Below are 24,299 nucleotides of genomic sequence, written 5' to 3' on the forward strand. Positions count from 1 at the left end.
ATTTTTACCCAAGAAGAAATAAACTGAAGAAAAAACAGGAAATGGAACCATTTCAGAAATTGAATAATTAGGTCAGAATCGGATTAAGATGGCAGATAGGAGGAAGGACTAGCTTGCAGCTCCTGCTTGGACAGACAGAGCACCGTCTGGAGACTCACATCATGAACTTTTGCTCCAAGAACTACCACAGGAAGTTCTCAGCCCAGGGCACTGCCTGCCTGGAAATAGACTCAGTGCTGTTGGGGGTGGGCATGGTAGGGGTGAGACCAGCCTTTTGGACTGTGGGCTGCGTGGAGTGGGGTGAGGCCTGTGACTGCTGGCTTTCTCCCACTTTCCTTGCGGACCTGTATGACTAACGGCCTTAATCCTCCTGGGAACATAACTCCATTGGACTGAGAACCACACCCCCATCCCCCACAGCAGCCACAGCAAGCCCCACCCAAGTAGAGTCTGAGCTCAGACACCCTATTCCTGTCCCCACCTGGTGGTCTTTCTCTACCCACCCTGATGGCCAAAGACAAAGATTATAATCTCCTGGGGGCTCTGTGGTCCTGCCCACCCCTGAGAAACCTGAATACTTAATTAGGCTACCTTAGGGCAAGTTTGCATCCTCTCTACAGGACCTCAGCTGATGCTCTCTTGAAAGCACCATCTCCTGGCTGGAGGCCAACCAATATAAAACCAGCACTCTTAACAAAAATACAGCCAAGGACCCTCACAGAGTCCACTTCACTCCCCTGCTACCCCCACCAGAGCAGGTGCTGGAGGCCAACCAATATAAAACCAGCACTCTTAACAAAAATACAGCCAAGGACCCTCACAGAGTCCGTTTCACTCCCCTGCTACCCCCACCAGAGCAGGTGCTGGAGGCCAACCAATATAAAACCAGCACACTCAACAAAAATACAGCCAAGGACCCTCACAGAGTCCATTTCACTCCCCTGCTACCCCCACCAGAGCAGGTGCTGGTATCTGCACCTGAAAGACCTGAAGATGGATCACATCACAGGACTCTTGACAGACACTCCCCAGTACCAGCCTGAAGCCCAGTAGCTCCACTGGGTGGGTAGACCTGCAAAAGCAAAAACAGTTATTGCAGTTTGGCTCTCAGGAAGCCCCATTCCTAGGGGCAGGGGGAGAATACCACATCAAGGGAGCACCCCCAAGATAAAAGAACAGCAGCTCTTGAGTCCCAGATCTTCCCTCTGGTTCCAAATGAGAAGGAACCAGGAAAACAATTCTGGTAATATGACAAAACAAGGTTCTTAAACACCCCCAGAAGATCACACCAGCTCACCAGCAATGGATCCAAACCAAGACAAAATCTCTGAATTGCCAGAAAAAGAATTCTGAAGGTCAATTATTAAGCTAATCAAGGAGGTACCAGAGAAAGGTGAAATTCAACTTAAAGAAACAAAAAACATGATACAGGTTATGAAAGGAAAATTCTTCAGTGAAATAGCATAAAAAAATCACAGTTTCTGGAAATCAAGGACACACTTAGAGGAATGCAAAATGCACCAGAAAGTCTCAGCAATAGAATCGAACAAGCTGAAGAAAGAACTTCAGAGCTCAAAGAAAAAGCTTTTGAATTAACCCTATCCATCAGAGACAGAAGAATTTCAAAAAATGAAGCCTCCAAGAAGTATGGGACTAAGTTAAGTGTCCAAACCTAAGAATAATTGGTGTTCTCGAGGAGGAAGAGAAATCTAAAAGTTAGGAAAACATATTTGAGGGAATAATTGAGGAAAACTTCCCTAGCCTTGCTAGAGATCTAGACATCCAAATACAAGAACTTAAAACACACCTGGGAAATTCATTGCAAAAAGTCATTGCAGAAGAATTCATCGCCTAGGCACATAGTCATCAGATTATCTAAAGTCAAGATGAAGGAAAAATCTTAAGAGCTATGAGGCAAAAAATATCAGGTAACCTATAAAGGAAAACCTATCAGATTAACAGAAGATTTCTCAACAGAAACCCTACAAGACAGAAGAGATTGATTAGGGTCCTATCTTTAGTCTCCTTAAACAAAATAATTATCAGCCAAGAATTTTGTGTCCAGTGAAACTAAGCCTCATAAATGAAGGAATGATACAGTCTTTTACAGACAAACAAATGCTGAGAGAATTCGCCACTACCAAGCCAGAACTATAAGAACTGCTAAAAGGAGCTCTAAGTCTTGAAAAAAATCTTCGAAAAACACCAAAATAGAACCTCCTTAAGGCATAAATCCAACAGGACCTCTTTAACAATAACAATGAAAAAACAGCATGGTATTCAGGCAACAAATAGCACAATGAATAGGATAGTATCTCACATCTCAATATTAACGTTGAATGTAAATGACCTAAATGCTCCACTTAAAAGATAGAGAATGGCAGAATGGATAAGAATTCACCAACCATGTTTCTGCTGTCTTCAGGAGACTCACCTAACACATAAGGACTTACATAAACTTAAAGGGGTGGAAAAATATTTCATATGCAAATGGAGACTAAAAGTGAGCAGGAATAGCCATTCTTTTATCAGACAAAACAGACTTTAAAGCAACAGCACTTAAAAAAGACAAAGAGGGACATTATATAATGATAAAAAGCCTTGTCCAACAGGAAAATATCATAATCCTAAATATATATGCACCTAACACTGAAGCTCTAAAATTTATAAAACAATTACTACTAGACCTAAGAAGTGATATAGATGGCAACACAGTAATAGCGGGGGACTTTGATACTCCACTGACAGCACTAGACAGGTCATCAAGACAGAAAGTCAACAAAGAAGGAATGAACTTAAACTATACCCTACAACAAATGGACTTAACAGGTATTTACAGAGCATTCTACTCAACAACTGCAGAATATACATTCTATTCATCAGCACATGGAACATTCTCCAAGATGGACCATATGATAGGCCACAAAACAAGTCTCAGGAAATTTTAAAAAATCTAAATTTGGAGCTTGCAGTGAGCCGAGATCCAGCCACTGCACTCCCGCCTGGGCGACAGAGCGAGACTCCATCTCAAAAAAAAAAAAATCTAAATTATATCAAGTATTCTCTCAGACCATAGTGGAATAAAATTGGAAATCAACTCCAAAGGCACCCACAAAACCATGCAAATTCATGGAAATTAAACAACCTGCTCCTGAATGATTGTTGGGTTAACAATGAAATCAAGGTGGAAATTTTAAAAAATTTTTGAACTGAACGATAATAGTGACACAACCTATCAAAACCTCTGGGATACAGCAAAGGCAGTGCTAAGAGGAAAGTTCATAGCCTTAAATGCCTACATCAGAAAGACTGAAAGAGCACAAATAGACAATCTAAAGTCCCATCTCACACAACTGAAGAAACAAGAACAATCCAAACCCAAACCCACCAGGAGAAGAGAAGTAATGAAAATCAGAGCAGAACTAAATGAAATTGAAACAAAAAAAATTACAAAAGATAAATTGAACAAAAAGCTGGTTCTTTTTAGATAAATAAAAAGATAAATTTTTTTAGATAAATAAAATTTTTATTTTATCTATCTAGATAGATAAAAAATATTTTTATTTTATCTATCTAGATAGATAAAAAATATTTTTATTTTATCTATCTAGATAGATAAAATTTTTTTTATTTTATCTAGATAAAATTTTTATTATATTTATTTAGATAGATAAAATTGATAGACCATTAGTGAGATTAACCAATAAAATAAGGGAGAAGATCCAAATATAAGCTTAATTAGAAATGAAATGGGAGATATTACTACTGATACCACAGAAATACAAAAGATTATTTGAAGCTACTATGAACACCTTTATGCACATAAACTAGAAAACCTAGAGGAGATGGATAAATTCCTGAAAAGATAACAACCATCCTAGCTTAAATCAGGGAGAATTAGATACCCTGAACAGACCAATAATGAGTAGCGAGATTGAAATGGTAATAAAAAAAAATTACGAACAAAATAAAGTCCAGGACCAGATGGATTCACAGCAGAATTCTATCAGACATTCAAAGAAGAATTGTTACCAATCCTGTCGACACTATTCCGCAAGGTAGAGAAAGAGGGAATTCTCCCTAAGTCATTTTATTTGCCGATATCACCCTAATACTAAAACCAGGGAAGGACATAACCAAGAAAGAAAACTACAGACCAATATCCGTGATGAACATAGATGCAGAAATCCTCAGCAAAATACTAGCTAACTGAATCCAACAGCAAATTAAAAAGATAATCCACCGTGATCAAGTGGGTTTCATACCAAGGATGCAGGGATGGTTTAACATATGCAAGTCAATAAATGTGATAACACCACATAAACAGAATTAAAAACCAAAATCACACGATCATCTCAATAGATGCAGAAAAAGCATTCAACAGAATCCAGCATCGCTTTATGATTAAGTCCTCAGCAAAATCAGCATACACGAGACATACCTTAATGTAATAAAAGCCACCTGTGACAAACCCACAGCCAACATAATACTGAACCGGGAAAAGTTTGAAAGTATTCTCCCAAGAACTGGAATAAGACAAGGATGCCCACTCTCACCACTCCTCTTCAGCATAGTACTGGAAGTCCTAACCAGAGCAATCAGACAAGAGAAAGAAAGAAAGGGCATCCAAATCGGTAAAGAGGAAGTCAAACTGTCACTGTTTGTTTGCCGATGATATGATTATTTATGTTGAAAACCCCAAAGACTTTTCCAAAAAGCTCCTAGAACTGATAAAAGAATTCAGCAAGGTTTCAGGATACAAAATTAATGTACACAAATCAGTAGCTCTTTTGCTCTTTTATACATTAACAGCAATCAAGCTGAAAATCAAATAAAGAACTCAACCCCTTTACAGTAGCTGCAAAAAATAAAATAAATACTTAGGAATATACCTAACCAAGGAGGTGAAAGCTCTGCAAGGGAAACAACAAAACACTGCTGAAAGAAATCATAGACAACGCAAACAAATGGAAACACATCCCATGCTCATGTATGGGTAGAATCAATATTGTGAAAATGACCATACTGCCAAAGGCAATCTACAAACTCAATGCAATTCCCATCAAAATACCACCATCATTCTTCACAGAACTAGAAAAAACAATCCTAAAATTCAGATGGAACCAACAAAGAGCCTGCATAGCCAAAGCAAGACTAAGCAAAAAAGGCCAGGTGCAGTGGCTCATGCCTGTAATCCCAGCACTTTGGGAGGCCAAGGCGGGCAGATTACCCGAGGTCAGGAGTTTGAGACGAGCCTGACCAACATGGTGAAACCCCAACCCTACTTAAAAAAATACACAAATTAGCCAGGTGTGGTGGCTTGTGCCTGTAATCCCAGCTACTTGGGAGGCTGAGGCAGAAGAATCACTTAAACTCAGGAGGTGAAAGTTGCAGTGAACCAAGATCGCGCCATCCATTGCACTCCAGTCTGGGTGACAAGAGTGAGACTCCATCTCCAAAAAAAAAAAAAAAAAAAAAAAGCAAGATCAGCAAAAAGAACAAAGCTGGAGGCATCACATTACCCAACTTCAAACTATGATATAAGGTCATAGTCACCAAAGCACCATGGTACTGGTATAAAAATAGGTACATAGACCAATGGAACAGAATAGAGAACCCAGAAATCAACTCAAATACTTACAGCCAACTGATCTTTGACAAAGCAAACAAAAACATAAAGTGGGGAAAGGACACCCTATTCAACAAATGGTACTGGGATAATTGGCAAGCCACATGTAGGAGAATGAAACTGGATCCTCATCTCTCACCTTATACAAAAATCAACTCAAGATGGGTCAAAGACTTAATCTAAGAGCTGAAACCATAACAATTATAAAGATAACATCAGAAAAATCCTTCTAGACATTGGCTAGGCAAAGACTTCTTGACCAAGAACCCAAAAGCAAAAGCAACAAAAACAAACGTAAATATATGAGACTTAATTAAACTAAAAAGCTTCTGCACAGCAAAAGAAATAATAAACAGACATCCCACAAGGTGGGAGAAAATTTTCACAATCAATGCATCTGACAAAGGACTAATATCCAGAATCTGCAAAGAACTCAAATCAGCAAGAAAAAAACAAACAATCTCATTAAAAAGAGGGCTAAGGACATGAATAGACAGTTCTCAAAAGAAGATATGCAAAAGCATATGGAAAAATGCTTAACATCACTAACAATCAGGGGAATGCAAATAAAAACCACAGTGTGATACCACCTCACTCCTGCAAGAATGTCCATAATAAACGAAAAATAATAGATGTTGGTGTGGATGTGGTGAAAAGGGAACACTTTTACACTGTTGGTGAGAATGTGAATTAATACAACCACTATGAAAAACAATGTGGAGATTCCATAAAGAACTAAAAGTATATCTACCATTTGATCAGCAATCCCACTTCTAGATATCTACTTAGAGGAAAAGAAGTCATTATATGAAAAACGATACTTGCACATGCATGTTTGTAGCAGCACAATTTGGAATTGAAAAATACGGAACCAACCCAGATGCCTATTGGTCAACGAGTGGATGAAGACCACTGGTAGTGTATACCAGTATACTATAGAATACTACTCAGCCCTAAAAAGAGTGAAATAATGGCATTTGCAACAACCTGGATGGAATCGGAGGCTACTATTGTCAGTGAAGTAAGTCAGGAATGGAAACCCAAACATTGTGTGTTCTCACTCATAAGTGGGAGCTGAGTTATGAGGATGCAAAGGCACAAGAATGATACGATGGACTTTAGGGACTCGAGGGAAAGGGTGGGAGGGGGACGAGGAATAAACAACTACAGCGTACGCTGCTTGGGTGATGGGTGCACCAAAATCTCAGAGATAATCACTAAAGAACTTAGTCATATAACCAAACACCACCTGTTCTCCTAAAATCTATTGAAATAAAAAATAAATTTTAAAAAATTTAATAATTAAAAATCTGCTGCTCAAGTTACCAAGTTCAGATAGTATGATATGTGAATTCTGCTATTTAAGAAGTTATTCCAATTTTATACAGACTCCTCCGCAGAATATAAAAAAGGATAGCTTGCCACTCATTGTATGAAACTAGAGTAGCCTTGATAATGAAAAAAACTAAACAAGGACACTATCAGAAAAGAAAAATACAGATCACTTCTGCAAATACAGATCACTTCTGCAAACACAGAAGCAAAGCATCTGGGGGAAACCATCACTAATCAAATCTAGATGTTCTTAAAAATTATTTTTATAATTGACTAGAACTTTTCCTAGAAATGCAAGATAATTCAACATTAGAAAACCTATGAATGTAATTTGTCACATACAGGTGGATACAAACCCTGTATGATCAGAGAAAGCATTGGAACTCCAGCACAAGCACAGTCAGTCAGAGGTGAGAGGAGCGGAGATAAGACTGCAGAGTTGCTGATGGCTGAAACTGGGTGATGGGCATGTAGGGCTCATTGTACTCCACTCTGTGTATGCTTCAAATGTCCGTGATAATTTTTTTTTTTTAAGTAAGACCTAACACTCCTTCCAAATAAAAACGCTTAGCAGGTTACATTAGTATCAGCGGTCTTAGCACAGTAGAACAAGAAAAAATGAAATAAAAATTGTCAGGATTGACAAGAAAAAACTGTCATTATTTACAGATGAAATATTTATACACAGAAAACTCAAGTGCTGTCATTGCAGATAGTATTTATATAGAAAAACATGAAATTGGATTCCTACCTTGTACGAAGTGTGAAAATCAATTCTAGACAGATTAAAAGACAAATGATGTAGTATGAAAGGACAAAGAATAAAAACAAGTAACTCACAGGAGAAGAAACTATGATCAATTTTACTGCAGTCAGGGAAATGCAAGTTAAACCCTCAATGAAACAACCATTTCCACCTGTCAGTTTAGCCAAAATTAAGAGATCTAACAATATTAAGATTTAGAGAAGAAGTGGAGAAATTAGTGTTTCTTTATGCTGTTGGTGGGTTGGTAGAATCACTCTGAAGGGTAATTCATTATATCTTGTCCACTGGAATTGGCACGAGCAGTTCCTGCCAGGTATATGCCCTGGAAAGTTTTTTGCCCAAGTGCACAAGGAAACATGTAAAGCCATCCTAGCAGCATTATTTGTAATAACAAAAAACTGAAAATCACCTGCATGTTCACCATCAGGGAAATGGATAAGAGAAGTGTGATCTGTTTGTGCAGAAGGGAAAATGAGTGCCTTAGAACTAAATGTATTTATAGCGTATGATACTATTTAAGGATGAACAGTGTACAAAACAATATCATATACTGTTTATGATATGGATGTAGTAAATGTATAAAAGCTTGCACAGGAATGATGAGCACCAAATTCAGGACACAGTTTTCCTGGTGGTAGGGTGGGGGTTGCTGGGAGGTGGGGAGAGGGAGAGGAATGAGACTGGGGAGTTCTGGCCACATTCTGATGTTTTATTTCTTAAGCTGGGTAGTGGGTACACAGAGGTTTGTTAAATTGTTCATTGCATCTTTCGGAGTGTTTAAAATATTGTGTAATTGAAAAATAAAGGGATACGAAAAGATGAACTAACTAAACATTGACCAAAAGAAAGCCGGTGTAGGCCGGGCGCGGTGGCTCATGCCTGTAATCCCAGCACTTTGGGAGGCCGAGGTGGGCAGATCACTTGAGGTCAGGCGTTCGAGACCAGCTGGCCTACATGGTGAAACCCCGTCTTTACTAAAAATACGTAAAATTAGCTGGGTGTGGTGGTGCTGAGGTGGGAGAATCGCCTGAACCTGGGAGGCAGAGGTTGCAGTGAGCTGAGATCACGCCACTGCACTCCAGCCTGGGCGACAGAACAAAAGAAAGCTGATGTATTAATATCAGCCAAAATAGAGATGAAGGTAAAAAGAGGATGGATGAGAATAAAGAGGCATATTACATGATGAAAAGAGGATGCCTCCAGAAGGAACACACTTGGCAGGGCATGAACTTGCAGGACCTAACAACCTGGCCTCAGAACATTGACCAAAAACAGGCAGAATTACAAGGAGAAATAAAAACTTTACCATCTTATAAGAGATTTATAACATGTCTCTGTCAAACTGAAGGATGAAACTGACAAAAGATTAGAAAGGATCTAAAAACATGAACTAGTTTTCACATACAGAACTGTATCCAACAGATAGCGAATAGAATATTCATTGTTTGGGGCACATGGAACATTTGCAGACTTTGACCGTTTATTAGGTCACTCAGGAAACTTCAACAAGTATTAATTACTGTCCAGCTGGGCGCAGTGCCTCACGCCTGTAATCCCAGCGCTTTGGGAGGCCGAAGTGGGCAGATCACCTGAGATCAGGAATTCAAGACCAGCCTGGCGTGGTGAAACCAAAATGGCGAGACCCCATATCTACTAAAAATACAAAATTTAGCCAGGTGTGGTGGTGGGTGCCTGTAATCCCAGCTACTCTGGAGGCAGAGGCAGGAGAATCACTTGAACCTGGGAGGGGGAGGTTGCAGTGAGCCAAGATCATGCTACTGTACTCCAGCTTGGGTGACAGAGCAAGACTCCAACTAAAAAAAAAAAAAAAAAAAAAAAAAAAAAATTGCTGTCCTGCAGAGCACAACTTTGATATCATTTAGATAAGCAGGCACCGTTAATAAAAAGTCATTTAATATCTTTCCCATATTTGTAAGTTGAAGGATTTGGGAGTAAAGAGGACATCAGAAATCACGATGGCCATTACAGAATATTTAGAACTGAACAGTATCAAAACTTGTAAGAGGAACCTGAAACAACACTTAAAGGAAAACTTATAATCTTAATGCAGTTATCAGAAAAAAAAGGATAAAAAATAAACAAGTATTCTTAAAAAAAAAAAAAGCGTCTTCCTCTGTCACCCAGGCTGGAGTGCATTAGTGTAATCATGACTCACTGCAGCCTCGAACTGGTTTCAAGTGGTCCTCCCACCTCAGTCTCCCAAGTAGCTGGGACCATAGGCACACACCACCATGCCCAGCTAATTATTTCTATTTTTTGTAGAGACGTGGTCTCACAATGTTGCCCAGGCTGGTCTCAAACTCTGGGCTCAAGCGATCCTCCCACCTCAGCCTCCCAAAGTGCTGGTAACGCAGGCATGAGCCACAGAGCCTGGCTTAACAAGTACTTATATGAAAAATCTAGAAGAAGGAATAATAAACCAAAGAAAAATTTAAAGCAGATGATGCTAAGAGTAGACATTTGTTGTACAGATCACTGAAACACCAAGATAACAAGCATGTTCATGAAGTAGCATGAAGTAGATAATTGTACAGCGACTGATCAAGGAAAAAAAGCACAAATAAATGTAACCCAAAAGGGAATCATAACTATAGGAAAATGAGATTTTTTTTTTTAATTCCAAAAGATGAAACATGCTTTTTTTTTTTTTTTTTTTTTTTTTTGAGATGGAGTCTTGCTCTGTCGCCCAGGCTGGAGTACAGTGGTGCGATCTCGGCTCACTGCAAGCTCCGCCTCCCGGGTTCATGCCATTCTCCTGCCTCAGCCTCCCGAGTGGCTGGGACTACAGGCACCTGCCACCACACCCGGCTAATTTTTTGTATTTTTAGTAGAGACAGCGTTTCACCATGTTAACCAGGATGGTCTTGATCTCCTGACCTCATGATCAGCCCGCCTTGGCCTCCCAAAGTGCTGGGATTACAGGCATGAGCCACCGCGCCTGGCCAAAACATGCATTTTTATAGGAAGACATTAAGTGGATTAAATTAGCCCAAGAAGAAATTTTGAAAACCTGGACATTTCATAACTATAAAAGAAATTTAACAGATAGTCAAAGTTCTCTTCCTATCTTTCTGCCTCCTGCCTGGGGCCCAGTCATTATAAGGCGAGTTTCACCAAGCCTTTCAAGAAGAAATAATAACTATTTGACTCAAACAGTTTCAGAGAAGGGATGAAATCATTTCATGATGCTAGTACAACCTTGACACCAAAGCCATGCAAGGATAATTTAAGACAAAATGCAGACCAGAACGCAAGCTCCATGGGGCAGGGTCTTTGTTTTATCCACTGACCATCCTAAGCACCTGAATATCGCCCAACACGGCAGGCACACTAATGTCTCCCCGGTGAAAGTAGATTCATTCAAATCTCATGGCATAAAGCTGCCATAATATTCTTCTTTAATTAAAAAAATCTCTTTTTCCTGTGTTATGACCCCCCTTTTGTGTTACAATTTTTATTTGTGCTTTTTTTCCCTCGGTCAGTCTTGCTATACAATTATCTACTTCATGCATGTGTCTCCTTAAAAATAGGCTTTTTACAGTCTTGTTATTTTGGTGTTTTTTTATCTGCATCACAAATGTCTGCAAATAATCTAAAATCTATTAAAAAATCAAATCAGCTGCATATATTAAAAAAGAACCTCATAGCTAAACTGTGTTCATTCTAGTAACACAAGAAATACAAATAATACAAGAAATTGTCAGTATAATTCCTAATCTCTACAGGTTAAAAGAGAACATGTGTCATAGATGCAGAAAAGTGAAACATTGATAAAAGTAAACTTTAATTCACAATAAAAAAAGTCATACTAAGAATTGACAGGAGTTTAAAAACATCTGGTAAAGAATATCTACAAAAACCCTACAACCAGGATGGGTGGTAGCTGATGGGTATGAGTTTCTTTTTTTGAAGGGATGAAAATGTTCTAAAATGGACTGTGATAATGGTGACTCATATTTGTGAGTATACTAAAAACTATTGTATACACTTTAAATGGGCGAATTATATCCCAATAATGCTGTTATTTAAAAGAGACCATAGCAAGGATCATAGATAATAGTAAAAGATTAGAAGTATTGTTAAAAGGAAAATAAGGATGCCTACTATTCAAGCAGTTGAAGCTAATGTAGTAAGAAAAAAGAAAGAAGTAAAAAGACCAGAAAGGAATAGAAAAAAACTATTATTATTTTCAAATGTGATTATTTACTATAGAAAATCCTAGATAATATATTAGATATAATAAGAAAATTCATCAGTATTGCTGAACATAGGATAAATGTACAAAAATATAGCTTTTCTATATAATAACATTATTCAATTAGAAAATTCAATTTAAAAGAAAGGTCTCATTCACAGTAGTAACAAAACTTCCAGGTACCCAGAAATAAATCTAACTAAAATTATGCAAGACTTTTGTTGCAGTAATTACCAAATGTCATTCAAGGCCTTAAGGAGCTGAATGTGTGCAGAGAGATGTTTATAAGTAGGAAGCCTTAAAATGGTGAATGTGTCAGTTCTCCCCAATTTAATTTATGAATCAACACAATCCTGATCCAAATTCCAATGGGACTGTTCTTGGAATTCAGCATATTGATTATATGGAAGAGTAAAAGTCCAAGAAAAGACAATTCAGGAAGAAGAAATTTGTCCTACCATATATCATGACTTTTTATAAAGCTATGGTAATGAAAATAGTGTGGTATATGTAAAAATGAAATATCAAAAGAACAGACCAGAGAACCCGGAAACATTCCAAACATATATAGAAAGCTGGTTATATGAGAAAGATGTCATTGGAAATCAATGGAGGAAGGATGGACTATTCAAAAATTTGGGTCTGGGAAAATTGGCTTTCTGTATGAAAAAAATTGGATCATCATCTCCATGCGTGCACAAAACTTCAGTTGGATTAGGAACCTAAATGTAAAAAATCAAACTTGAAAATGATTTAAAGATGATTTAAAGAATAAGAGGCCAGGCATGGTGGCTCATGCTATAATCCCAGTGCTTTGGGAGGCTGAGGTGGGAGTATCGCTTGAGGCTCTTAAGTTCAAGATCAGCTTGGGCAACATAATGAGAGCCCATATCCACAAAAAAAAAATATAGCTGATGGTGCACCCCTGCAGTCCCAGCTACGTGGGAGACTAAGACAGGAGAATTACTTGAGGCCAGGAGTTTGAGGTTATAATGAGCTAGGATCGCGCCACTGCAGCCTGGGCAACAGAGCAAGACCCAGTCTTTAGAAGAAAAGAAAGAAAAAAATATATATTATGAAAATATCTTTATGATCTTGGATGGAGAGGAATTTCTCTTCTTTTCTTTTCTTTTTTGAAATGCAATCTAGCTCTGTTGCCCAGGCTGGAGTGCAGTGGTGCGATCTTGGTTCACTATAACCTCTGCCTCCCGGGTTCAAGCGATTTTCCTGCCTCAGCCTCCCAAATAGCTGAGATTATAGGCACCTGCCACCATGCCCAGCTGATTTTTGTATATTTAGTAGACAGGGTTTCATTGTGTTGGCCAGGCTGGTCTTCAACTCCTGACCTTGTGATCAGTCCACCTTGGCCTCCCAAAGTGCTGGGATTACAAACGTGAGCCACTGCACCTGGCCCAAATTTCTTTTTTTAATGGAGATGGGGTCTTGCGATTGTGCCACTGCACTCCAGCCTTGGCAATAGAGCAAGACCCCATCTCCAAATTTCTTTTTTTTTAAATGGAGATGGGGTCTTGCTCTATTGCCAAGACTGGAGTACAGTGTCATGAGCATAGCTCACACAACTGGCTCAAGTGATCCTCCTGCCTCAGCCTTCTGAGTAGCTGGGACTACAGGTGCGTACTACCACACCTAGCTCATTAAAAAAATTTTTTTGTAGACAGGGTCTCACTGTGTTGCCCAGGCTGGTCTCTATCTCCAAAGTGTTGGGATTACAGGTGTGAACCACCACTCCTTGCCGTGTGTGTGTGTAGTGAAAATATCTTTATGACCTTGGATGGAGAGGAATTTCTTAAGATGCAAAAAGCAGAAAACATAAAGGAACAGACTGATAAGACTGATATTTAATTACATTAAACTTTTTTAATACAAAAATAAAAGCAAACAGGAGACTAAAGATATTTACAATAGATAATGCAAATAGAGTATTAGTAGATGGAGAATACATAGGGAAGTCTCAAAAGTCAGTAAGAAAAAGATGAGTCATCAGAAATAGGAGCCGGGGGGTTTGAAAGGCAGGCAGGGCACAGAAGAGATCTAAGGGCCCCTGGGCAGGAGAAATGTTCAAACTCACTGGCTTGCCTTTTTTTTTTTTTTTTTTTGGTAGAAATGGGGTCCCACTATGTCGCCCAGGCTGATGTCGAACTCCTGGGGTCAAGTGATCCTCCCACCTTGGCCTCCCAAAGTGCTGGGACTACAGTCGTGAGCCACCACGCCTGGCCAGTGCTTTTAAGCCCTTTCACCTTTATCAGATTGGGAACTATCAAAGGGCATGACAGTGCCATGGGTGGTGTGAGGATGTGATGAAGAACCATCCTCTGCTGCTGGCGGGAGTATGATTTGGGACAACCATTTTGGAAATGTCTAGTGAAGTCGGCGAAGGTGTGCATAGCGTACATATCTGGCAGCTTCAGTTCTTGAGAAACTTCACATGTGCACAAGGGGACACGGCAGCAAAAACCCGGAAGCCACTAAAAGTACCTGTGAGAAGGAAAATGGGTAAATGGAAGGAAAACCGTGTGATGGTTTACACGAGTAAGTAGATTTATATGTATCAACATGAAGAGCCGGGTGCGGTGGCTCACCCCTGTAATCTCAGCACTGCGGGAGGCTGAGGGGGGCTGATTGTTTGAGCCCAGGGGTTCAAGACCAGCCTGGGCAACATGGCAAAACCCCATCTCTACTAAAAAATACAAAAAATTAGCTGGGCATGGTGGCACCTGCCTGTGGACCCAGCTACTCAGGAGGCTGAGGTGTGAGGATTGGTTGGGCCCAGAAAGCAGAGGTTGCAGTGAGCCAAGATCACACCACTGCACTCCAGCCTGGGAAACAGAACAAGACCCTGTCTCAAAAAAAAAAAAAAAAAAAAAGAATGGGGAAACCTCAAAGCTGTATTGTTGAATGAAAACAGCAAGTTGAAGAATGATGTGTAGTCTGGTAACTTCCTGTCCATGTTTAGCACATATGCAGTATTCTGTTCATACATACGTGAATGTGTGTGATGTGTAGTGGAACCCTAAAGACTTGGATCCATTCATCCAACAACGGACTACTATCCACAATATACAAGGAACTCAAACAACTCAATAGCAAAAAAACCAAATAATCACATTTAAAAGTGGGCAAAGGCTCTGGATAGACATTTCTCAAAAGAAGACATACAAATGGCCAACAGATGTATGAAAAAATACTCAACATCACTAATCATCAGGCAAAGACAAATCCAAACCACAGTGAGGTATTGTCTCACCCATTTGGGATGGCTATTATCAAAGACAAAATTAACAAATCCTGCCAAGGATATAGAGAGAAGGGAACTCTCTCACACTGTTGATGGGAATGTAAATTAGTCCAGCCACTCTGGGAAACAGTATGGAGGCTCCTCAAGAGGAGCCATACCACAAAAATCCCACTGCTGGGTGTTTATCCAAAGGAAAGGAAGTTGGAACATGGAAGTGGTGCCTGCCTCCTCATGCTCATGGCAGCACTATTCACAGTAGCAAAGATACGGGATCAGCCTAAGTGCTTGTCAACAGATGAAAGGATACAGAAAATATGGTGTATATATAACAGAACACTATTCAGCCACAAAAAGAATGAAATCCTGTCATTTGCAGCAACATGGATGGAAGTGGATGTCATTAAGTTAAGTGAAATAAGCCAGGCACAGAAAGACAAACTTCACATGTTCTCACTCAGATGTGAGAGCAAAAAAGCTGATCTGGAGGTAGAGGTTAGAATGATGGCTACCAGAAGGTGGGAAGGCTGTGGGAAGAGGGGATGAAGAGAGAGTGGTTAAGGGGTACAAACACAGTTAGATAGAAGGAGTGAGTCCTAGTGTTTGATAGCATGGTAGGGTGACTGTAACTAACAACAATATATTGTCTATTTCAAAATAATCAGAAGAAAAGGTTTGAGATGTTCCCAACACAGTGCTAAATGTTTGAGGCGATGGATATGCCGAATACCCTATTTGATCATTACACATTGTATGCATGTATCAAAATACCACAAATACCCTAAAATATGTACAAATACTATGTATCGATAAAAAGAATTTAAAAACGGCCGGGTGCGGTGGCTCACGCCTGTAATTCCAGCACTTTGGGAGGCCGAGGTGGGCGGATCACGAGGTCAGGAGATGGAGACCATCCTGGCTAACACGGTGCAACCCCGTCTCTACTAAAAATACAAAAAAATTAGCCGGGCGAGGTGGCGGGTGCCTGTAGTCCCAGCTACTTGGGAGGCTGAGGCAGGAGAATGGCGTGAACCCGGGAGGCGGAGCTTGCAGTGAGCCGAGATCGCGCCACTGCACTCCAGCCTGTATGACAGAGTAAAGCTCCATGTCAAAAAAAAAAAAAAAAAAGAAAAGAAATTTAAAAACACCCACAAATAAATAGAAAGTGAAAAAAGAAAAAAGACTTGGATCTGTGTCAGATCCCTGGTTGGAGTTGGTCATGGGGAGGGGGACCATTGCACATGGGGCAAAATTTCCATTTTGGGTGGGGGACACATGAGTGTTAATTATTTTATTTTCTTGTATGTTTCCAGAAATAAAAGTAGAAAAGAGACATGGCTACTAGGACAAGGGTTGCATTTAGCCAGGCTGTGAGGCTGGACCCACCAAGTGGAGTGGCAGGAACTGAGAGCATAAGGCTCTGCTTCTGCTGGGTGGCCGTGTGCAGCCCAGTCCCCTGTGAACCTCGGCTTCCTTAACTGCAGTGACGTGGATGGCGCTGCTTCGTCTCTCCATGCCTGAGCTCACTGCTGCCCTCTTCAGCTCTGCCCACCTCCTCCTGTTGGGAGCTCCCTTTTCATTTCTGGCTGAAAACCTAGAGTATGTTAGTCTTTTAAGACCCAGTTCTGCAGCCATGTCCTTCTGGAAGCTTTTCTAGAGGACCCTGGGATGCCCAGACCGTCGGAGACAGCATCATCTAAAGACCTGGATGTGCGTGTGTGGACGTGGCAGTGCGCGTGGACGTGGCGGTGCACATACACTCATGTGGGTGGGGGTGCGTGTGTGTGGGGAAGGCAGCCACGGGGGCTTGCCCTGTGTTCTCTCCATCCTGGCAGATCCTGACGGGAGAGGACTGGAACGCAGTGATGTATCACGGGATCGAATCACAAGGCGGCGTCAGCAAAGGCATGTTCTCGTCCTTTTACTTCATTGTCCTGACGCTGTTCGGAAACTGTATCCTTCTGTGGGGCTGGGGCAGAGGGTGGTCAGTGCTTGGCCCTCCTCTTCCCCATGGCCGCCACATGGATCCCTCCAGGAGGACTGGGGGCTGTGGACATGAGAGGTGCATTCTCAGAGTTGAGTGCAGATGGAGAACATTCTGCAGGTGGCTGGAGCGCAGGGGTCTGGAGGCTTTGGGACTCAGCTTGAGGGAGCATGAGCTGCTGCGTGTCGGGGTATCCAGAGGTGGGGGTGGGTGCGGCCAGCAGCAGGCCCAGGACGGACTCTGAGCAGCAGTCGGGGAGCCTCACACTCTGGGCAGGTGGGTTTTTGTTTTCACTTTTATTTAATTGCGTACTTAGGTTTTGGCACTGGGCTTTAAAAAGGAGCCCTTTCCCCTGCTGATACCATCCCCTTTGCAGAGAAATGTAAGGAAAGGTTTTCTCTGGAGGATGTCAGTTGGGCTGTTTCTGGACCTTGAGTCAGAGGGTGAGTCGGTGGGGTCAGAGCGAGCCCAGCCGCCGGTGGTGAGCTCTGCCTCAGCCAGGGGCCATGATAGGGACAGGGCTGGGGCCAAGGAAGATCTGGAGGGAGAACTACAGCGTTCGTGGTATAGGCGAGGGTGAGGGCTATGACAGGCAGTGTGAGTGTGGATCCCCCTGTAGCTGAGGTGGGAAGTTCAGGCCTAGGAGAAGTATCTTTGGTTCTCAAACTCATCTGGGCATCACAGGCCCCTGAGGGATGGTAAGCCTGGATTCCAGCCCTAGCCCAGGGTGTCAGAGGCAGTGGGGCTGGGCCGGGGTCTGAGAATGTGCATTCTCACAGGCTGCAGGGGGAGCCCGTGTTTCTGGTCTGGGGACCCCACTTTGAGAACTGCTGTGACAGAACACCCCGCAGGGCCCCGAGGAGCTGGAGACAATGTCTCACAGTTGACCATCCCGGCTCTGCTTCTCCCCCGACCTTCTCACACACGGCGGCCACTCCACCCCATCTGTCTGTCCTTGTCTCTGCCTCACTGGTACAGTTGCCATCAGTGCCCTTGCAGACTTCACCCTCTTTCCCGTCTCCATCTCCCTGGCTGCTCGTTACTTGCTCCGCCTCTCCTAGGCTGGCCCAGCAGGGGCTCCCTCTCTCAGCCTTGTTAGTCATGGGGTGGTCCTTAGGCTGCAGCTCAGGTCCTGGTCCCCAGAGTGGGGGATCCAGCCTTCCTGGGAAGTTAAGTGTGAGCCTAGGAGGGGCTCCAGAGAGCCTGAGAGGGCAGTGTCTGCTTTGGAGATGGGTAGCCCTGGGGCTGGCACCAGAGGCACCAAAGAAAGGCAGCCACGGTTGTCAGAGAGGGACGGAGGCCTCAGACAGGACAGCCAGTGTCCAGAAGGAGGTGCCTCTGCCTCAAGACAGAGCAGTGGCCAGTGGTTCGCCATAGCTGAGTCTGACCCTGACACTCAGGGCCACGAGCGTCCCCCTCCCTGTCCACTCAGCGTCAGTCCTGCTGGATCCCAAGGGGCATGGCCCTTGGTCCTGCTTTCTGGGCATGGAAAGGCCTCTGAGGGTGTCAGTGGCTGTGGCTGGTGCCTGGAGGTGTCAGCCTGGCCTCAGTGTCCTGCCCTGTGGGCTCTGCTGGAGCTCTGCATGGACTCGCCTGTGAAGCTTTGGCCTGGGGTATGCGCTCCCTTGACCCCCAGGGAGGGGGCACCTGTCCAGCCAGAGAGGGACCTGACCTGCCAGGGCCACTGCTGTTGGCCTCATACAGAGCCAGCTGCTACTAGGCCTGGCAGAGGCCAGTACCACAGGGAGAGTGGCTGTAGCCTGGGCAGGGGTGAGTCGCAGGCCTGTGGTGAAACGGGCTGGATCATGTGGAGTGCAAGGTTCTAACGGGGGCAGCTTCCTCTCCCCACAGATGCTGTGGCACATTTGGCAGCGTCTGAGTCAGTTTTGGTTGTCAGCACTGATGGGGAGGGGCTGATGGCCTCAAGTGGACGGAGACCAGGGGTGCTGCCTGCCATCCCATAGAGGATTGCCCAGCCCCAAATGCCAGCAGGGCCTTGGCTGAGAAACCTGGAGTGATAAAATGGCCAGGAGGGCACCCCCAATGGCCAGGGTCTGGAGGGGCAGATCCAAGTCACAGTCGGGGTCCTGACTATGTCTGGGGTGGTTCTGGGAAACTGCGCAGGGGCAGGGAGGTGAGCGTTCAGGAAAAGGCAGCTTCCAGTGATGGGTGAAGAGTTCCTTTTGCAAAGAAAAACACCGTGACGGGACAAGGACCTGGTCCCACGAGCTTTGAGGAGGAAGCCGCACACCCCAGGTGGTGCCTGTGCCGGGACCTGTGGCAGGTGCTTCCCTTTGGGCCTTGGTTTCTTCATTTCTAAAAGGTGAGGCAGCACCTCACACTGGGTCCTAGGAGGTCAATTGAGGCAAGGTGCAGTCCCAGGAACCAGATCATGCCATCTGCCGTCTCCATGGCCTGACGCGAGTCCTGCAATCTAGAGGGGGGATGCCGCAAGGAAGAGGCCCCAGGACACCATGCAGGAAAAGGAAATGGAAAGGAGGGGAAGGTAGCACTAGGCGGCATCTATGGGCCTAGGACTTGGGGCCCAGCATGTGCTGGCCGCAGGTGGGTTTGCAAGCTCGTGGTTTGTCTGAGGTGGTCTCTGGTCACAGGACCCAGAAGGCAGTGGAGCCCCACCTGGAGCCTGTGGAGTAGGAGCTGTTTGTGGGGAGGCTTCTTGTGTTGGCCAGGGCTTGGGGAGTTGGGAGCACAGCAGGCAGACCATGGGCCCTCGTTAGGAGGCAGAGGCAGATGGCTCCAGCATGGCCTCTGAGCTTTGCTCCTGCACAGTCAGCCCGAAAGAGCTGGGTTTGGGGAAGAGGCTCAGGTGAGCATTAGGGGAGGCTGGGTGATGGGAGGCTGAGGAAAGGAGGGATTGGCAGAGAGGCTGGAGGTGAGGACGGAACAGGGGGCTGGAGGGCCTAGTGGCTGGGCTGGAGTGTGTCTGGGGATGGGGCCTGGGGGAGCTGGTAGGTGCCAAGGGAAGGAGGCTGGAGGCTGGTTGGGATCTGGGGAGATGGGGGAAGCTGCAGTGTGACTGTGGGGCCATGTGGGGCAGAGGTTCCCTTCCTCAGCTGGACCCAACCAGACACTCTGCTGAATGTCTTTCTGGCCATTGCTGTGGACAACCTGGCCAACGCCCAAGAGCTGACCAAGGTAGGTGGGGACAGGGAGGGACTGGTGTCAGCCCATGTCACTTGAATGTGGCTGCAGCCAGGAGGAGTCTGGGTCTTGGGTTAGGGCCTTGTGTCCAGGAGCGTTGCCTTGGGTCCTGGCGGGCAGAGGCTGGTCTGTCACTCAGGGGCTGGAGGCTGGAGCTGAGGATGAAAGGAGAGCCAGAGCCCTTAAGGCAGATGGACAGGCAGGCTCTCAGAGAAGCCAGCACTGGGAAGAACGGCCTGAACGGCAGGGTGTGCTGGGAGCAGGAGGGGCCTGAGCAGGAGGAGCAGCTGGTCACCCTGTCCCAGCACAGCTGTGCCACAGTGGGACAGCTGCTGCTTAAGGCAGTGCCCAGCGGCTGCCATTTAAATATTAATCTCATCCCTGAGCCTGGTGGGGGATGCAATTGTACATGTCTCCCTCTGTGATATCCCTCTGAATGACACAGCCCCCGCCTGGTCATGCTCTCCCCAGCCCTGGACACTTGTAGTGTGGCCACCTGCCATCTCAGTCGCAGGCTTGTGTGTTGACTCAAGCCCTAGCTCCTGGTAGAGGTGGTGCTGCCTTCTGGTTTGGCATAAACCACGCTGCAAATGTCCCACGTGCATGCTCTGCACATCAGCATGTACCTGCGTGTCTCTGTGTATGTGTCACTGTGTGCCCTCTTCTGCCTGTGCACCATCCCTGGACAGGTGTCTGCATGCACCTGTGCATGTCTAGGGGTCTGACACAGTTCTGTCACTCCAGTCCAATGTCTCTCCATGCTTTCCCGGTTCCGGGGCTGAGAGAGGCAGGTTCAGGATTTCTGTCCATGGGCAGCAGAGATGCAGGTGTGCCACAGAGCTTCTCCAAGAGTGAGTGCTGTGCAGGTGCCCCTGCTCCCCCAGCCCAGCTCTCCAGGAGGGGGGTGTGGTCCATGCGGTGTGCCAGCTGCAGCCTGAGCCTCCCTTTGCTTCTGCTCAGCCTTCTTACTCCCACACCTCCAGACCTGGGCCATGGCCATGCCTGGGGGCCCGGATTCCTCCCTGGCGCTCCGGTTTCTGGCTTCTCTCTGTTCCTGTCTTCAGCTGGGCCGCTTGGGTTGGGGGAGCCCAAGCCCCCACAGAGCTCTCCTTGGTGCCGGGGTTGCCTTGGAGCCCGGGGCCCTAGCTGTCCTGGGTGGGCTGCACTGGAGCGCTGGGGCCCCGCTGTCTCTTTAAGTTCTGTCATGAAGGAAGATGCATGGAGGAAGCCATGTCCTTGGGGCCCTGTGTCCACACACATGTACCCTCATTGGTGGCCCCCTTTTGTGTAACTGGCCTCATTTAGGAATTTCTTCTCTGAGGATTGGGGCCACTGGGGGCCTGTCTGTGTCTGGCTGTGGGCATTTTTCTGGGCTGACCAAGAGCCCCAAAGGTTATGACTTGACCATCCCCTTCCCTTATATTCCCATAATATTCCCACAAAAGTATTACAGCACTATGTACCTCTTGAAGCGAGGATAAACTTGAATTTGTTTTAGACCTTCCAGGGGACTTTAGAACACTCCCTGGAGTGACTGGCAAAGTCCCTGCCCCAGAGGATGGGAAGCTGGATGGAGCCGAGTCTGCGAGGACGGACCTGGGTGTGGCTTTGCCTCCTCTCTGGGCTTGAAGTTTGAAGGTCTCTTCTCTGTGGAGGGAAATTTGCAGGCAGCTAACAAGGGACTTAGTTTTTGCCAGTGTTGTGCCCTGAAAACAGATTCAAGGACATTTTAGGGAACATTGGGAATGCTAGCTCCCAGGGGAGCCAGGTGGGTCTGGGCTTCAGGGTTTTGAGGAAACAGTGGTGGCCCCAGCAGTCCCAATGGACGATATGGAAGTCGTAGCCTCCATTCTGAGGCCTGTGGTCTCAGCCCAGAACTACTGAACCCAGGTGCCGAGCATGTTGGTCTTGTTTAGTGACTTAGGGTCAGGGCCAGAGGGGGCAGAGGAAACTGCACCTGTCTGCACATGTGCACATGCCCAGCCCTGAGGGCAGGAGCCATGTGAAGTTCAGGGCCAGGCACTGCAAGTGGTCACCCAGGAGTGGGGGAGACAGGGAGAGGCTTCTCACAGCCACAGCCGGGGACATGGGGACAGACATGGTCTGCTGGCTCCAGGTAGAAAAGCTCAAAGGTGGTGCGTGGCCCCACTGGATGCCCTCCTGGTGGCAGTGCTTGTGGGCAGTGCTGGGTCAGGACTTAGCCACGGGTGCAGAGCCTCTTGCCCTTGCTCTTGGCTTTGTTAAAGTGTGACAGATGCTTTTGGGGGGACAGGTGGGACAAAAGGAGGGACAGATTTGCATTTCAGTGGGCAAGTTTGAGGTGCCATGGTACAGACAAGCTGAAGGCCAGGCATGGTAGCTCACACCTATACTCCCAGCACTTTGGGAGGCAGAGGTGGGAGGATCACTTGAGCCTAGGAGTTCAAGAAAAATTAAATTAAAAAAAATTAGCCAGGCGTGATGACACGTGCTTGGAGTCCCAGCTGCATGGGAGGCTGAGGTGAGAGGATCGCTTAAGCCTGGGAAGTCAAGGCTGCAGTGAGCTGAGATTGCGCCACTGCCCTCCAGCTTGGGTGACAGAGCGAGACCCTGTCTCTAAAAAATAAAAAAAAACAAATAACAAAAAACAAAACAAACAAATGGAAATATCCAGGCAGTGGCTGGGTACCTGGGTTAGAGCTCAGAGTAAGGTCAGGATAGCACAGAGGTGAGGCCGTCGCCTCCAGGGAGACGGCACAAGCAAGAGGGCACCGAGGAAGGAATCCCAGTGACCATTACCTTCGAATCACAGACACAGAAGGGGAGGCCCTGGAGAGGACCAGAGACAGCTCCTGTGGAACGGGTCGTGGGGGGCCACATTCACTCAGGGGTTGGCTGCCTGTCTCCACTGGATAGAGAGCAGCACTGTGTATTTTTTGAGGCCCCTGGAGGAAGAGCTGATGGTGTTAGAGTGGCTATAACACTGTGAGGGGAACTGGACATTTCTCTTTGCTCAAACAGGATGAAGAGGAGATGGAAGAAGCAGCCAATCAGAAGCTAGCTCTGCAAAAAGCCAAAGAAGTGGCTGAAGTCAGCCCCATGTCTGCCGCGAACATCTCCATCGCTGCGTAAGGCTCCTGGGAGTGGACTGTGGGGTGGCAGTGGGGCTGCTGCGGGGTCTCCTGGCTGGGCCCTCCCCAGGGCGCCCCTTCCAGAGGCTTCCTCAGGGGGCCCCTGGCCTTGGCGGGTGAGGACATAGCCCCTCCTCGGAACTGGGATGAGAGCCCGGGGGCTCCAGGGCTTTTTCTCAGTAAGAGCAGGGCCAGGGTGTGGCCAGCCACAGCCCTCACATTGTGGCTGGGATTGTCTCTGCCATGATACTCACTCCCTGGATGGCCTCAGGGTGGCTCCAGGCCCCTCCCCAGGCAACTGTGAATCAGTTAGGGGAGGGAGTCAGTAAGCTGATTTTATGCACAGCTTTTCAGAAATTTATTTTATGAGCCAAGAGATTCTAGGTGATACCTGAGCAGTCTGAGAGACTTACTGCAGTTTCCAAAAATGTCTCTGCAAGTGTTTGGTACTGGGATGGATGTTAAAGGAAGTTATTCTGGCGAAAACTGCGTATTCCACAGAAGCACATTTGGAGGTGTTAGGGGCTTTAGAGTTTGGGCAAAGTGTCCAGCCCAGGGCCAAAGGCTGCACTGAGCCGAGCTGTGGGGAGGTCAGTCCCCGGGAAGGGAGGCAGGAAAGTCTGGCCCATGGCCTGGTCACAGGGTGGGCCACAAGAGTGCAGAGATGCCCCTACTGGGAGCTTGTTCTCTAGGCCCAGCTGAATTTAGCTCTGGAGCCACTAGCTCCGTCTGGCTGCATGCCCACCCCCGACATCTCCCATTCCCCGTGCTGATGGGCGGGCCCCAGCTCTTCAGCCGGCCACCCGCCCTGCCGTGAACATGGAGCACAGGGCCGGGTGCAGTC

General features: G+C 45.6%; 1 protein-coding gene across 6 annotated transcripts in view; it reads left to right on the plus strand.

The window, feature by feature from the left end:
• The window catches only part of CACNA1B (calcium voltage-gated channel subunit alpha1 B), a 248,990-nt gene that overhangs the window by 113,682 nt on the left and 111,009 nt on the right, over nucleotides 1-24,299 (plus strand). For all 6 annotated transcript variants that reach the window (XM_054501972.1, XM_054501966.1, XM_054501970.1 and 3 more), the window contains 3 exons: nucleotides 17,035-17,152; nucleotides 20,272-20,339; nucleotides 23,346-23,452. In XM_054501972.1, the coding sequence (XP_054357947.1) occupies nucleotides 17,035-17,152; nucleotides 20,272-20,339; nucleotides 23,346-23,452 (293 nt within the window). The remainder of the gene's footprint in view (nucleotides 1-17,034; nucleotides 17,153-20,271; nucleotides 20,340-23,345; nucleotides 23,453-24,299) is intronic.

Source organism: Pongo pygmaeus, chromosome 13, assembly GCF_028885625.2.
Source record: "Pongo pygmaeus isolate AG05252 chromosome 13, NHGRI_mPonPyg2-v2.0_pri, whole genome shotgun sequence".
Lineage (NCBI taxonomy): Eukaryota > Metazoa > Chordata > Mammalia > Primates > Hominidae > Pongo > Pongo pygmaeus.